Source organism: Bidens hawaiensis, unplaced genomic scaffold (genome assembly GCF_021521415.1).
Source record: "Bidens hawaiensis isolate Kalapana, Puna unplaced genomic scaffold, B.hawaiensis_p1.1 tig00030182_1, whole genome shotgun sequence".
Classification (NCBI taxonomy): Eukaryota; Viridiplantae; Streptophyta; class Magnoliopsida; order Asterales; family Asteraceae; genus Bidens; species Bidens hawaiensis.
In genome coordinates this window covers 44,255-61,023 of record NW_027495014.1, presented here as the reverse complement: position 1 = coordinate 61,023, position 16,769 = coordinate 44,255, and the positions used below count along the sequence as shown (strand labels likewise).

The window sequence follows — 16,769 nt, the reverse complement described above, 5'->3', positions numbered from 1 at the left end:
GTTTTTCATAGAAAAGTTGGTTTTTACATAATTAGTTCAAAAATATCATTTTTTTTATCACTCTTGGTGTTTTGAAATTCCCGCAGCTTCGCTAGTCGTAAACTTGCCGGTTTTTATAAAAACTGAATTTCTTTAATATTCAAATTAGCATAATTAATTAACCGTTAATTATTAAATTATGAAAATTTAACCACTTATCAATTAAATTATGCAGATTTTAATAAAAATATTTTTGGAATTTATTTACTAATTTATTAATTTATAAAAATTCATTTTATCAGCTATATTTCGCTTGAAAATCGTCCGTTTACCCCAAACAATTTCCAAAAATTCTACAAAAATTATTGAATACTCAAATCATGTCCCAAAACAACCTGTATCAATTCCAGAATGTAAAAAGTTCGTGCGATATTCTTTTCGGCCCAAATTCGGCTATAAAAATTCACACGAACGCAAATAAGCAAAACACCTATAAACTTCTCCAAATGATCCCAAAATTCATATGTCATAAAAATACATCAAATCTGAGTTCCCATAAAACTTTCATAATTTTTGATGTATTTTAGCTATTTTTCCCAAATAAACATCCCAATTTTGTGGTTTTAGATATGGAGGCCGATGAGAGACTTCCTATTATTTTAGGTCGTCCATTCTTACGTACTGCTAGAGCACTCGTTGATGTTTTTGAAGGTAAGATCACCCTTAGAGCCGGCGACGATAGTGTCACTTATGTTGCTAAATCCATAAGACACCCAAGTGGTCAAGACGGTCTCTTAGATCCATGTCATCCCGTTTATGCGATTGGGTCTTTTATTCTGGGCATGGATCCAAGTCTCGAGCACCCCCGTTCCGTTAGAGTTTGTTGGGTGGAGGAGAGAGAGGCCGCGAGTTCTCGAGAGGCGATGGAGTTGGATAGAGAAAGAGGCGGTGGAAAGCGGAAGTTTGTGGAGTTTGGAGATAAGAGGAATAAGATTGAAGAATGTTCGTATCGTGATGCAGTTTCTTGGAGGACCATGGAGTTTGATCGTGGTGGAGGAAGCTCCACTTGGGCAGCTGATTAGATCACACAGTAGAGTGTTTTGAGTGAAAACTCAAGTGTAGAGTTTGTATATCTGTCCTATCGTTATTTTTGAGTCTTGTTGCGTCATTAACGTAGATTTTTGTAGTTCTTCTTTGTTTTTGTTTTTAAGTTTTTACAGGTTTTGAGATAGAAAATGACCCCCAGGAAGTATAATGCAAAATTCAAGTGTGGGGATGGAGCAACCGAACTGTATACTTTTTATTATTTGCTGCTATTTATTCATGTTTTATATATAGGGTGGGTTGGTTGGTCTGATAAAATACTTAAGTGCTTAACATTTATCAAGTTGATAAGATATGTTTTAAATATTGTTTGTTGTGTTTATCGTTTCCGTTTGTGAGTGACAGAAGGAGATACCGTTTGCTGAGTATGTTTGGAGTTGGAGGGCAGTTTTGGAAGAAGACTTTGGTATCATATCGTCATGCGCATATTACCAGCTAAGTCTTTTCCATTATTTATCTTGCTCTTTTTTTTTTATTTTTGTTTTTCTTTTTAGGTTTTTAGGTTTTTGTATTTCGAGTTTATTTTTAGTTTTCGTCCTTATCCTTGCATTGAGGACAATGCAAAATTTAAGTGTGGGGATTGGACATTTGAGTCATAGTTAAATTTTAACCAGATTTAAAAAAAAATGAAAAAGTTTTGAAAAATGTCCCTTGTTTTTGTTTCTTTTTGCTAATAAATGGGAGATGAGGATACTTATCGGGAATCGGTTTTTTAACCTACTAATAATATGAAATATAAAAGAAAGCGTACTTAACTTGGGATGTGTCGGTAGGCCCAACTAGTCTTGAAAGGTTTTCCGTTGCATATTCTTAATAGACCTAATTAAATCATAGATTTTGTGGGTTCTCATCCTAGGGAGGACAGTGAAGCTGAAATTCGATAAGGTATAGAGAGTATTACCATAAGCTGATTACCCTAAGGTGGTGAGAATTGAATGCACTTTAAAATTAGCACGCCACTCCGTTTTATGAAAATAAATAAAGAGTTGTGGCGCCCCCAAATGTCCAATTTTATACGAGCTTTAGTCTTTAGTTATATATTTTTAGGTAAAAGATACCTAAGTGCACAATAAAAAAGTAAAGAAAAAAAATAATAAAATAAATAAATAAATAATAAGTATTCCAAAAGTTGATCTGAAAAGAAAAAATGAGAAAACTTATGTAATGAAAAATAGAAGCATTCTCAAAAATAGAAAAAGAGGCCAAAGTGCACATACTAGACGAGACTGAGAGTTTACGTGTTACCAAGGGGATGGCGACTCTGAGGATACACTATTGGGGCTCGAAAGTTTCTAGTCAATAAATATTTTCTTAGGGCATATATAGGACAAAGTCCAATAATATTTAGGGCATGCTCGTACGACCTCACTTGACCTATCATCCATTAATTCCATATAAGTGCATTTTCTTCTTACCATTAAGGGGTTGTTATCTTATGGTGATATGTTGAAGCAGTTTGCTTCAACTCGATTATTTTTGTTGTCTTTACTATGCTTGAGATGGGGTAGGTGGATCTTAACTCTAAAGGTGTGAGACCCATAGGTTTTTAATATCGCATGAACTTAAATGCTTAATGTGCGTGGGGGCTTGGTAGGCTGGTGGCTGGGTTTAAGTGGACAACAATATCGGCAATCGCGGTTTTTTTGTTTATCTGAGCTTTAATATAACCTTATATGTTTTTAAGACTGTATTTCTCCGATGCTGATCCCATTGCAGTGAGACTTTTTCAGGGACGAAAAAGAGATAAGTGTGGGGATATTTGATATAATGCTTAATATACATAAATACCTTGTATATTTTATATAATATTTTATTAGTTTATGTTCGGTTTTTGTTAGGATTTGTATATTACTAACATATTTGAATAATCTAGGTCCCGGGACTTGTTCGTGGTTAAAGAGGGCGAAAACAAGCAAAATGAGAGAAGGCCCGTCGCGTGGCACTTTGGCCTTAGTTTTCTAGAATCTTCTGCAAATATTAAATCTTTGGGCTTAGTTTTCAAGAATCTTCTACAAATATTAAACCTATGGGCTTAGATTTCCAGAATCTTCTACTAATTTTAGGTTTATGGGCCTTGAAAGTCTATATAAACACCCATAAACTTAACCCTAATCATAACCTGAATAACCTGAATGCCATAGACAAAATTTGGAGTTCTAGAGGAGATCTTTTGGAGGGTTTGAAGGCAAGGAATCAGCCGGTGACGTGCTTATTATTCAAGGACAAAGACCACGGGTTTTATCACCTTTAATCTTCCGTTCTTATTTATTTTTGCCATGAAGTCCTTTATTATTGTTTTGCTTGAATTTATGATGTTAGGCTAAACATTATATACTGCCTAGGTTTATGATGAACCTATTTTGACGTTGTGTTTTGACTTGGGATTTAAATATCGTTATGGTTTTTATGATTTAGTAAAAGGTTTAATCATATTAAATTGATGCATATGGATATTTAGGATTGTTTGATTAATTGTTATTATTCCATAGTTGCCTAAATTATTGTTTGTCATTATGATAGGTTGCTATTAGGTCATCTACTTTGTGTTTTTGACTATTTTATGATTGATTCGTGATTAGATCATAGGAATAATAATTATTAATTAAATAAACCTAAGCGTACTGCTAACTTAAATATGTAAAGTGCTAGGTTATTGATAGATCTTTATTATTTAATCTTGCTAGATTTAGTTCTTCGTAAGGAGTCCGTCTAGGTTTGATTATTTAATTATTGTCTATTGAATCAATTAAATATATTAAACTACCTTTGATTTCCACGCTGTAAGGTAGGATTTCATATAAAGGAACTAAGTCATAATAATTAGGTGACCGTAAGGAAACTTGAGTTTTAATACTGGTGTGCGTTAAAACTTATTAGAAACTCATAGGTGTCTCTTGAGAAGGGTCAAGGGTCCTGTTCGGGTTTTCTCTTAAGTGTCTATTTTAAAATCCCAGTCCATAACTTAATATTTTTCTGGTTAATTAATAACTGAAATTTAGGGGATTCTAGCCTAGGTAGTTTTCTCATCATCTGATTTACTCAAACTTGTGCTTTTGTTTATTTTACTTGTTTTCTTCAATTAGTCTTAAATTAGTATTTTAAATAAAACCCCCCTTTAAACTAACAAATAGCCGTGTCAGTATTAGTTGAGTCTAATTTAGTTAGTTAACGTAATTTAAAGAGTCTCGTGGGTTCGATATCCGGACTTACTTAGCTGTACGAGAGTCGACCGGTTCACTTGCCAGTTAGTAGTTTTAGTTAAGTTAAGAGTCTAGAATTTATTACTTAGTGACTAGATTAGCGTGTTTCTATTAGACTACTTTTAGCACATCAGGTACTGAATTTGCTCATCCCTACATACAAATCACTAAAGCAGTTTAGTCATAGGGGTGAGCAGTTTGCGGTTCCGAACCGCGAAAACTGGGGAACTGGAACCGAACTGCTAGATCCGAACCGTATATTGTATTTCGGGTCCGGTTCCGGTTCTTAAATTTGGGTGAAAACGGTTCCCGGTTCGGTTCCGGTTAGAACCAACGGTTCCAGTTATAGAACCGCTAGAACCGGGTTAGGTTTAAACTTTGAAGATTATATTTAAAATCCTATTTATTTAGTATGCTTTCATACTTCCATGTACGATTGACCATCCACGTTCTCACTGTCCTTGTTACATTTAATCCCTTACAATATCATAAACGAAAATTATCTTCCACGGCCATAAATCTGTTTTAAAAAATAATTGTTTTCTAATATATTTTGAGTTATTCTAATCTATTTTCAATCCCCTTCATTAAAATATAATATGTTGATATGATAATGTTTTATTTTATGGGTTGTCGCTTGTTTCTTACACCTTCTAATATTTTATATTTAGAATTTTAATTGAAAATCGGTTCTAGCAAGAACCGTTTAACTTGGTTCTGAACCGAAACGGAACCGTTAAAATATGGTTCGGTTCCAGTTCTTATATTTAGCATTTAACGGTTCTGGTTCGGTTCTCGCGATTCTCAACCGTTGCACAGCCCTAAGTTTAGTGATATTGTGGCTGGCTGCCTACCTGCCTGCTAATAACTAGTCAACTATGAAAGTAGGCATATTTTACTATAATTTTTTTTTCTACTTTTTACTGTGAATTCTTATAATTTTATGAGACTTGAACCCAAAACCTTTTAACTTTGGTGTTTTAAGTTTTTACCGTTATTAATGAGCCACCAAACTACTTATCTTGTTTAAGATTCGGCAATCATAAAAACTTAGTGTAATGTGGAAGAGAAGATTGCTAAAGAAGTAATAAGAATACAAGATTTCAATATTTCACTTACCTATGACTTAGTTGTCTGGTGGCATATTTGTTCGTCATCCATAAAATGACGTGTGTTTAAATCCTTGCAAATCTAAGATTAGGTGTATTTTATGTATATTTTTTTGGTGTCTAAGTGAGGTAAGACGTAACTATACTAGTGCGATTTGGTGAATGAGATATAAATTATGACTTGAAAACTTGAACTAGTTATGTGTTTAAATAATTAGTAAACAAGAATGATGAAGCGAAATTTTGAATCCTATGTAAGCAAGTTTTTCTTTGACACAAAAAATTATGGCCTAGTTTTAACAGGTTTCAAGCCAATATTAAACATAGGTTAGCGACAGGTTATGCGTTTTTGAAAACAATCTGGCAAATTGCGGAAGCGTAAAACGGAAATGTAACAGACACCTCTGGTATCAACCACATTGTTTATAAAGAACATTACAAACTAATCTACAATATTTTACATCGATCTAACTTCATTTACAACTAGGTGATACAAACTAAATCCAGCCCGTTAAGTGGCTTTGCTTCTTACTAGTACACTTGCATCAATTCACCCAAGTCAAACACGTAGCACATTGACTTCTAATAGAAATCTGGTATACCTGAAAAACATGTTAAAACGGGTCAACTACAAATAGTTGGTGAGTTTCACGAGTTTCAAGAAATCAATTATGCGTATAACAATCATACTTTGTAAATACGCAAGTATGTATGTATGTATGTACGTTCGCAAGTACGTTTGTTCGTATGTTTATGATGTAATTATGCTAAGCTACAGTGAAGCCTGGACTGTCTGTTCGTGCTGCGTACCTCCATTTCCCACAATCAACCACTATGGCCCCCCTTCCGCCCACAAGATGCCCCGAGTAGCCATGCCTAACACTAAGTAGCCTGTTTTGTATAATTATGGACATGTGCAAACGGGATAAGGTCTCAGCAAACCGTGCTGGCCCCGTCTGGGTTTGTGAAACCAATAGTACTATTCACAAGCCATCGGCTCGGAGTTAATCACTGTATTAGTGGGGACTTTCATGTGTTAGCACTTAGATAATTTCCATCATCAAACAATTCCGAGTATATATATATATGTATCAACATGTTTTTCACCCCGAAAGTTCGTAAAAACAGTTTAAAAGCGGGGTCATGAAACTCACAGTTTAGTAGAGATTCGGTACAGTGTAAGCTCGTAGTTCGTTTTGACTTGTTATCACTAGTCCCTGTAACGAATATTATAATAATATTAATTTTTTAATATTATTATAATATCAATACTAAACTAGGCTGTATATCTGGTCTGCGTACAGCTGTTACACCTAGGGATGGCAATGGGTCGGGTTTAGGTATTCCCAAACCCATACCCGGTTATAAAAGTTCATCCCAAACCCGTCGGGTTTAATCGGGTAATTACCTGTCGGGTTTTGGGTTTTCCGATCGGGTTTCGAGTTTCCTATATGGTTTTGAAAAAATACTCGTCGGGTATACCCGACTCAAAACCCGTCGGGTTTCTACCGGGGTTTTGACAAAATATAACTGATCGATTACAAAGATGGTTACTATAAAGGTAAAATATCTCAAATAATTGACATAAACAAGTTTCGACAAATAATACATTTGAAATATAGTATAGGTAAAATATAAGAAGCTATATGGGGCACATCGGGTATATAATCGAGCAAATGGGTCTATGTTATCGGGTAATCGGGTCGGGTAATCGAGTATATTAGATATCCCAAACCCGCGAAAAATATCAAAACCATTCCCAAACCCGTCCCAAACCCTAACGGGATTACCCGTCCCATTTATGTCGGGTTTCGGGTTTTCCCATCGGGTTCGGATTTCATTGTCATCCCTAGTTACACCCAAAAAGTGTAAATAGGCTTAGATTGTGATGCTGTTCAATGTCTAATATTTAAAATCGAACTTGGCTCTGTTTCCCCGTTTTACCAGCTGGGCCAAGTTGTTTGTTTACGCGTTTAGAAAACAGGTATGAGTATGTAAACTTGGGTAAATGTGTTGGTTGATAAAATAATTAAGTTATAAAGAAAGATCACAAATTAGGGGTCTGGATTCGCTGCGGGGCTCATTTCTATTAATTCCGTCTGTTTTTGAGAGAAATGCGAACAATCTATCCAAATTGTCCGGATTTCTCACAAAAAGTTCAGTTTTCCTTAATTAATCCAAAAATATGATTTTTGATTACTCTTTATGTTCTGATATTTCAAAGGTTCGTTAATCACGAACTCGTCGGTTTTATCAGAATTGAATTTGTTTAATTTTCAAATTAGCACAATTAATTATCCGTTAATCAATAAATTATGAAAATTTAGCCACTTGTCAATTAATTTATAAAAAAAAATCATTTATTGATTTATTAATTTATAAAAAAAATCATTTTATATGCTATATTTAGCTCGAAAATCGTCCGTTTATACCAAACGATTTTCGAAAAATCTGACAAAATTCCTGAGTGATCAAAAAAATTTTCAAAACAACCTATAAAATTTATAAAAGCTGACAACCTTGCCAAATACCCTTTTCGAGCTAAAAACGACTATGAAAATTCGAATAAACGTGAATCCACAAAACATAGATAGGGTTTTCCAAATGACCCTAATTTCATATGTGACCAAATTATACCAAATCTGAGTTTCCCACAAAATTTCATAATTTTTCAAGTATTGCAGGTATTTTTCCCAAATAAACGTCCCAATTCGGTAATAAATTCGCCAAATATGCTCAGATTGTCGAAAAATTACCAAATTTGGACAGACACTCATTCATATGGTCCCTGAGATCCCTGCAAAATTTTACAAGCTAAAAATATGCGCATCACAACCTAACCCTAAACAGCCTGTAATCGAGAAATTCGGCATTACATTTACGGTTTTCGTCCGTTTTCGCTCTCTTAATCCAATTTTAGTGTTCGTGTGCTTCTAAGTAAGGTAGGTACAGATCCTATATCACAAACCAAGCATGTATCATGTACATAACAGCCTTGAAACTTAGGGTTTCGGTTAGGGCTTTAAACCGAACTTTTGAACCGTTAAAACGCGATTTAAACCCCTTAATCCGTGTTTATGGCCAAAAAACTTGTCAAACAAGATTCCTAACCATGTGTATGATCAAAATATATTTTTAGACCATTTTTAGGATTTTTTTCATGATTAGAAGTGATTTTTGATAATCAAACTATGTTTATATGAAATTAAACGAGGTTAAACAAAGATTAAATGATCAAAATATGTAGAATTACCATGGGTTTTTGGTTGTGTGAAGAACTCCAGAGAGAATGCTCCAGATTGTGTATGAATTTGGATGTAAAAATATCTTGGAATAGTATATATAATAAAAGAAAACAAATTAATATGAAAAAAAAGTTTTTTTAGTCAACTTTGGTGGGCTAGGCTTGCTGGGCCTCCTTTGGGCTCAATTTTGGCTCATTAGTCTCATTTTGCATGCCCGAACGTGACATCCCGAGTCCAAGTTTATTTCGGGTTTGGTTTTTAGCGAGAAAAATATATCGGTGCAACAAACAGCACGAAAACGATCATTTTTCGGCCATTTTGGTAAGAATAATCGAAAATATTTTCACAGATCGCTTAAAACATCCCCAATAAATGTTTTGTAAGTCTTTTTCAGGTTAACGGATGATACAATGCTTGTTTGGTAACTATCTTTTGCGTTTAAGTTCATAGCGGGTAGTTAAACGAGCATGTTTTCATTTAACTGGTTTGCTATCGTACTAATGCCATAATATCAATATGTTGGTTTATATTAAACGTATATCACTTATAGATGCCCCCAGGGTATTTGGGTCATAACCAGACCCGTTTGATTAATCGTTTGTTCAATACGCAATAATACGCAATAAGCGGCTAATCGCTTATTCGTCATGTAATTATTGTGGGGTGTCCGGTTTCGTCAGGAATGTCACACAAACCAATAAGAAACCGCTTATTTTTGAAAACGTTTGCTTTGAATTTTGACCATTTCCTAACCTCTTTATAGCCGTTTCTAGCCGCTAGAAACCATTTATTGATCAATTTAACTCTTTAATCTTATATAAAGATGAAGACGACGACAACGATGATTATATATCGCCTCAAATAGAATGTATAGTCGCTTTTCTTTTTGCTTTTTTTTTATTTTAATAATATTTGTCGTTCAAAACTGGTTAGGAATCATAACCAGCTATTGACAATAAACCGTTTTGATTGTTTGACCAATAACCAGTTTCAAGTTTCAACATGCATTACTTAAAAATCATACAATTATCTCCTCAACTTTTTATACAAACAAAACCTTAGCCCATGAACCACGACTGAAGCCCAGTCCATATACACAGCATCCACCCGGCCCAACCAATCAAACCCACCCCTAATCTTATTAGTATATTTATTTATGCATTCGTATTAGGGTTTCGTAGCTTCAGAATCAGCCGGTGGCCGTCCAACAACAATGGTTCACGTTCCCTTCTACCGCAACTGTAAGCTCACTCTGTTATTACGTTTTAGCACTGTAATTTGATCTGATTTAAAGTTAGGGTTTTCCTGATGTTATAATTAATTCGTGCACAATGCTAGTTTTAATAGAAAGAGATACAGTTAATTACAGACAGATATTCAATTTTCATTTTGAAATTTATGTAAATTATTATATAGTTTTAAGTTTTAACTCAATTACATTATTAGCTTACAAATATGTTTAGACCAAATACGAAATTGATATGATTTCTGAGCATTTGTTGGAATGAACCTAAATCTGTTTTAGATGGTAAGACATTTAAGAAGCCCCGGCGTCCTTACGAGAAGGAACGATTGGACGCCGAGTTGAAGCTTGTTGGTGAGTACGGTCTTCGGTGCAAACGTGAGCTTTGGAGGGTGCAGTATGCTTTGAGCCGCATCCGTAATGCCGCGAGAATGCTTCTGACTCTCGAGGAGAAGGATCCACGCCGGATTTTTGAGGGCGAGGCTCTGATGAGGAGAATGAACCGCTACGGTTTGTTGGATGAGAGCCAGAATAAGCTCGATTACGTGTTGGCTTTAACTGTTGAAAACTTTCTTGAACGCCGGCTTCAAACCCTTGTTTTCAAGACCGGTATGGCCAAGTCTATTCACCATGCTAGAGTTCTCATTAAACAAAGACACATCAGGTATTTAATAAGTGACCGTAAAATTGTTGTCTTTTGTATATATGGGAGTGTTATTTATTATTGTCGCATTTGTAGGGTGGGGAGGCAGGTTGTGAATGTGCCATCTTTCATGGTGAGAGTTGACTCGCAGAAGCATATTGACTTTTCACTTACGAGTCCGTTTGGCGGTGGCAGACCGGGAAGAGTGAAGCGAAAGAACCAGAAGGCGGCGGCTAAGAAGGCAGCTGGTGGGGATGCTGATGAGGATGAAGAATGAGCTTATTCTTTTGGTTCCAAGTGTGAGTGTCTTTTGGTATTGAGTGACGTATGATGGTATTTGTTATCTTTTTTATCAACTGTTTGTAGGAAGTTTTGGATGCTTTTGCCAAGTATTTTGGTGTTTTTATCAAGTCTTAGGCTTTTAATGAGTTTTTTTATTTTTGCTTTGCAATTGGTATTTACAAATTTTGTTAAATCTGCTTAATTTGTAGCACCGCCTAAGTAAAGGATTGACTCATGTCAATTAATATGTGACGCGTTAACATAAAAGTAATGTTGTGACATGATCTTTGGTTATTGGTAAAACCATTTAAATTGGGTTATGATCAAACTCTTTTGAGGGTGTTTATAATGTATTGGAAATGAAATGTTTGTACACTTGAAATAGAAATTTGGTGTTGAGCTTTATGTTGGCTTATAGTCATTTGACCTCTTGCATATGTTTTGCTATGGTTATTTGAGACTATTGTGTGTTGATGATACCATAAGATAAGATTACTTACAATTGTAAGCTTAAAAAACTTGTTTTAATTAGATACAATATATTAGTTAAAGTTTATTGTGTAATTATCTGGTTGAACTCATATTACTAGTTGATTGATAACACAAGACGTCTTACCTGGTTTTCATTATATATGGTATTAAAGACCTTTCTCTGTCGCTTTTGCCACCAGATATTGGTTAGCCTTCATTCCTCTTCACCCGTTTCCACCTATTTGATCCCACTAGTTTCTAGTCAATGTAGTTTCATGTACATCAACCATTGACTTTGGCTAGTTTACTATTAACATCATCGATGAGCAGAAAACTCAAATAATCTTAAAGAGCGAAGCATAATATAACCGAACCAATTGAGCAACCAACGTTCAGTTAAAATATGCTATATAATGAAGCAAGTTTCGGTTATAACTGTATATCTGTGTCCGAAGTATTAATAAAAGAAACATGTATAACAGCATTATCTTGGTGACAATGGTGTCATTCCCAAAAGGTCATTAAGAACCTCCGTTAACCTAAGTTTGATCCCAGAACAATGATGTTCTCTTCCTTTTAATGACATACACTTGTTGAATTCGAACCTAAAACCACCCATGAGAGAAGCCTTATGGCAAAACCTCTTAACCACTCGGATGAACATGCGATCAAACTATGTAGTCATATATCACTTGGTAGTAAACGAAGCGTTAATCGACGAAACCGAACGGATAACCGAATTAACTGAACCAAGCCATTAATATTTTCATTCATATATTTATAGCTTTTATACCTTTATTATGTTTCATGTTTTAGATGTTCAATGTAATTATGCCTTCATTTTATAATGCATGGATTTCATATATTTTTTCTAACAAAAATAAAAAAATTAATCAAACAAACCAAACGAAAACAAATTAATTAATTAATTTGTTTGAGGCTAATAACCAAAAAGAAATCCTGGTTAGATACTTGATCAAGTAGCGAGACTGACAGAACAAGAGTGCATCCGAGTCAACTGAAGATCACCAGCCAAGGATATGAATCTGGTGTGGATTTTATGTTTACTGTCGCTGGTCATGTTGGCCGATTCAGCTGACGATTCGCTACTTGGATCAGCTCGCGTCGTCTTTCAGGTCCAATTTCCCCAAATAAATTCACACTAGCACATACACGTCGTCGTTTTCAATGTTTACTTATTGCGTTGTGTTTCTAGGGCTATAATAATAGTAATAATCTGTAGATTATTTTATTAGTTTCTGATTTAGGGTTAAATGCTTAATTTCACTTCATACCTTAATCTTTATATGCATACTTAGGTCAATGATAATCCCCATATAATAGATCTCTCTCACGATAATGATTATGAACAAAATGCACTAGCGATATCAAATATAAAATGAGTGTGCAGGGATTGTTCTTGCCACCAAAAGTTATCGTAGGTCAAAGTGTAAGTATGGATTATTGTCGGCCTATAGGTCATAGTTTAGATTTTGAAAATCCAATTGTCTTATTTTTAGATTTAGATATGGGAAAATGACCAAAATAGACCCTTTCCCCCAAAAAAATAGACATCGACTTTAGTCTACAACATCTCCTTTTAGAGCTATCGGGTTGAGCCATGAGGGACAAGCCGGCGAAGGAGCCTAAGCCTTAGCCACGCTCGGAAAATCATAATAGTAAGATGGGTCTCTCCTTCCGATCAACCAGGACTGACACGTGGCGCAAGTAGGCTAATTTTAGCCTACAAGATAGACGGCTAAGATGAGAGAACCTGGCTAAGCTTAGCCTACATGTGACACGTGTCAAGCCCAATGGCTTTTTGTCAATTTTAGTGTGTCAAAAAACGTTGGCTAAGGCTTAGCCCCTTAGCTTACTTAGCATAAGTGGCGACTTCTGATTGGCTATATTTGAAAATGTCTGTGGTATTGTAGGCTAAAAGTCAAATGTGTGCTTTTGAAAAAAAATGGTCAAACACGTCTATTTTGGTAAAATTTTCTTATGTTGTTAAAATGTTAAACACATTAGCATTTCCCTTTGTTTGATCAGTTTATTGGTTTATCAGTTGATGATAGTTATTCTCTAATATGTTCATTGAAAATGTTTATCAAAAGCTAATCTCTACATAGGTTTTACTACACTAAAATCTCTACATAGGTTTTAGTACACAAAAATATATGTACTTGAACAATATTGAAGGTTTTAGTACACAAAAATATATGTACTTGAACAATATTGAGCCTGATTAATTTCCGTGATGATAGTTATGCTCTAATATGTATTCACTGAAAATGTTTTTCTAATGTTAATTGACATGGATTATTACCAATTTATGAATGTAGACAAACTACGGGGACATTGAGTTCGGTTTTTACCCTAGTGTGGCTCCAATAACAGTTGAGCACATTTACAAACTTGTTCGTTTGGGATGCTATAATACAAATCACTTCTTTCGGGTAAGCTTTAAAACTCAGAAGTAATAGGTATGTTAATATTATTTGTTATGAATATGTGAGTATGGAAACAGGTGGATAAGGGGTTTGTTGCACAAGTTGCTGATGTGGCGAGTGGGAGAACCGCTCCAATGAATGATGAACAGAGGAAAGAAGCTGAAAAAACAATTAAAGGTGAATTTAGTGATGTTAAACATGTAAGAGGAATTCTTTCTATGGGAAGGTAAATATTATTATTATTGTTGTTGTTGTTGTTCTATAAAGTCAAATAGTCACCTTTTAAAGCATTAACATAGTTACATAAATTGAGTTTAGGTATTCGGATCCAGATAGTGCTCAATCCTCATTTTCAATGCTTCTTGGAAATGCCCCACATCTTGACCATGAGGTTTGTTTGTTTAACATTTTTATAAAAGTACACAAAATAATTTTTTTGGATATTTTTTTGGCGGTAATTATTTTGATCAGTATGCAATATTCGGTAAAGTTACCAAAGGCGACGAGACGCTGAAGAAGCTTGAGGAATTACCCACTCGTCAAGAAGGGATATTTGTTATGGTAAAGTTTTTTTTTTAACCTTTTTTCGGAGGGGTAACTTTACACAATAGTAACCAATTGTTCCACTAAAGTCAACCAAAGTTTTTTTTGTCCCTCTAAAGTCACCCAACTTTCATAAGGTGTTCCAATCATATATACTTTTTGTTACATATGTTTAAACTTTTTGTAATTTATTTGAGGCAAATGAAGCACAAGTGAGTCTTGGTTACTGTTTGTTGATTACTATTTTTTAAGCTTGACTTAAATTTAGCAATTATGAAACTTGGTTACTATATAGTGAATTTTCTTTCATCATGATTACCTCCTACTTCAAGTTTATCACTTATTATTACCAAAGATTCATATATGTTTCATTTGACTCACTTAATTTTTGAAAATTTGAATATTTATTAAAAAAAATTTGTACAGCATCGTAACACCTAATGAAAGTTGAGTGACTTTAGAGTATAGCCGTATAGGTGGCAACCATGACCCATTCTACAAAGAATGAATTTATTTGGGCAAAAAAAAATTGTATATGGGATAATTTAGGTCATCTCAAATCAGTCAATGGGTCAATTTGGATCTACTTAAATTAGTCATTAGGTTAAAACGGGTAATTATTTTAAACTTGTTAAATTAAAAGGGTCCAAATGGATTACCACTACCCATGACATTGTTGCTCTCCACCACCTAGACGTGACCAGCCATCATAATAAAAATAAAGCAGGCTAACCTAGTTTGTTACTTTTTGTTAAACAACTCATTTCAAATCGACTCCATTTTTTGCTAGAGCCCGTTTTGACCCAAACCAAATTGATGCTGTTTTAAAGTGGCCCGTTTTGACCGGAACTCATTAGGTGAAATTTTCCCGATATCATCTTGAGCAAGTATTCAAACAGGCTAAAATGTTATGTTTTATAAAACACACATTTGAAATTGTTTTTAGTTTCTAAGGCTTTCTGTTATATTTACCAGTGATTGATCAACCTCTCTGTTTTTTGTTAACTTTTCTCCCGGTTCAGCCAATTGAGCGCATAACGATTCTATCAACATACTACTATGGTGAGTAGTTATGCATGTTTTTACTCCTTAATATCTTCTTAGTATCAAAATCAGCTATACATATTGTTGGTACTGATTTGAGCCCACAAAAATCCTCTGTTTTTTATTGAATGGTTATTTCATATGTTTGTGAATATGTATTTTCCAGCAAAAAAAAAAGGATGGTGACTTGACCACCTTTATTAATGAAATAACATGTTAATGCTCAAAGGGCACTTGTGAGGACCAACATTAGATTTTTTTTTTTGTACAATAAAGAGAGAAATATGATTCAAACAAAAAATTAATTAACCAAATAGTTTAATAATTCAGAGTTAGGTTAATTCTAGCTGATAATTTTATAATTATATTACAGATACAGAAATGGAGACTTGTCAAGAGGATAAATCAATACTTAAGCGGGGGCTTGCAGCCTCTGCCGTTGAGATTGAAAGACAGGTAACACTTTCTACATTTCAAATAAATACTTATTTGAATGGAAAATAACTATTTTTTTTATTGTTGCAGAGGATGAAATGCTTCCCGTGACGAGAAATAGGTATTAAAGAAGCAACAAGGTATCATATTAATTTTGAAACCGACAGGGAGTTTAAGCTCGTTATTTTGCAGGAAAAAAAGAATGTAGAAATGTCGAATTACTTGCAACATCAACTGTTTGTAGATGGTCAATGTGGCCCCGGTTTCGTTGACCCGTCGAGACAACCCAACCATACTTCTAATAGACACTCCCATGTGCAGATCACATGCTTAGGGTACACTAGAGCTTTTATTAATGGCTGCTTTGAATGCAGACACATGTGGATTGGGTTTATTTGTTATGCTAATAGACAAGAATGAGGTGATGGTTCCTGCGTGTCAGTGTCATGTGTGTCGTCCCCGTTTCTCAATCGACAGTATTTTTCAAGATTTCGGTTTAATCACAAACAAAAATAATCTGACAGATGTCCATTCGGGTTTAGCTCCCCACCAAGCATCAAGAATTGTGCTGTCTTTTAAAAAAAATATATAAAGATTTTGACTTTTCATTCTCAGGTGGTCAAATCTTTGCAAATAAACATCAAGAGCTGTCTTGTGTGGGAAAAGATTTGACTTTTTCTATACATATGGTCTAATGTCACGTTGCCAATGTCATGTGCTTTGGATTATGGTTTTCTTTCAACAAACAAATTGAGAATCATAATTTTGGGTTTTGTTGGAAAAGATTTGACACTTTTTCTCTGCAAATGGTCAAAGATAAATATATAATTTTACAGAGACAAACGTATGCAAATTTATTGGGGGGTGTATGGGAGAATGGCCCTAGTGACAGCATATGGGCAAATTAGGAACACATCACATGGTTGAAAATTAGGTTTGACTTTTGTCTCATTTGACCATTGCTTCTTTTAACCGCTCCTTTAGGTGCAAGAGGATAAGGTGTGGTCCTTTTTTGGACACA

At 34.6% G+C, this 16,769-nt stretch overlaps 2 protein-coding genes across 3 annotated transcripts; both read left to right on the top strand.

Annotated features, from left to right (window-relative positions):
- Window positions 1-9,826: 9,826 nt before the first annotated feature.
- Window positions 9,827-10,905, top strand: LOC143579973 (small ribosomal subunit protein uS4y-like). Its single transcript, XM_077063138.1, has 3 exons — window positions 9,827-9,878; window positions 10,163-10,544; window positions 10,620-10,905. Exons 1-3 carry the CDS (start codon window positions 9,851-9,853, stop codon window positions 10,798-10,800), a joined length of 591 nt encoding a protein of 196 aa, XP_076919253.1. The 5' UTR covers window positions 9,827-9,850; the 3' UTR covers window positions 10,801-10,905.
- Window positions 10,906-12,331: 1,426 nt separating this feature from the next.
- Window positions 12,332-16,324, top strand: LOC143579972 (peptidyl-prolyl cis-trans isomerase CYP23-like). 2 transcript variants are annotated; one of them, XM_077063136.1, is made up of 8 exons: window positions 12,332-12,412; window positions 13,619-13,732; window positions 13,804-13,952; window positions 14,045-14,117; window positions 14,198-14,287; window positions 15,292-15,331; window positions 15,687-15,769; window positions 15,839-16,322. In XM_077063136.1, the coding sequence occupies exons 1-8, from the start codon at window positions 12,356-12,358 to the stop codon at window positions 15,857-15,859; spliced, it is 627 nt and encodes a 208-aa protein (XP_076919251.1). In that variant the 5' UTR covers window positions 12,332-12,355; the 3' UTR covers window positions 15,860-16,322. The 2 variants fall into 2 exon arrangements, with proteins under 2 accessions (XP_076919251.1, XP_076919252.1); XM_077063137.1 differs by lacking the exon at window positions 15,292-15,331 and having other exon boundaries at window positions 15,839-16,324.
- The last annotated feature ends 445 nt before the right edge of the window (window positions 16,325-16,769 follow it).

Coding starts and splice junctions, on each gene's coding strand:
- LOC143579973 (XM_077063138.1), top strand. CDS start 9,851: ATGGTTCACGTTCCCTTCTACCGCAACT. Junction 9,879..10,162: donor CGTTCCCTTCTACCGCAACT/GTAAGCTCACTC, acceptor AATCTGTTTTAG/ATGGTAAGACATTTAAGAAG. Junction 10,545..10,619: donor ATTAAACAAAGACACATCAG/GTATTTAATAAG, acceptor TCGCATTTGTAG/GGTGGGGAGGCAGGTTGTGA.
- LOC143579972 (XM_077063136.1), top strand. CDS start 12,356: ATGTTGGCCGATTCAGCTGACGATTCGCTACTTGGATCAGCTCGCGTC. Junction 13,953..14,044: donor GGAATTCTTTCTATGGGAAG/GTAAATATTATT, acceptor AATTGAGTTTAG/GTATTCGGATCCAGATAGTG. Junction 15,770..15,838: donor CCGTTGAGATTGAAAGACAG/GTAACACTTTCT, acceptor TTATTGTTGCAG/AGGATGAAATGCTTCCCGTG.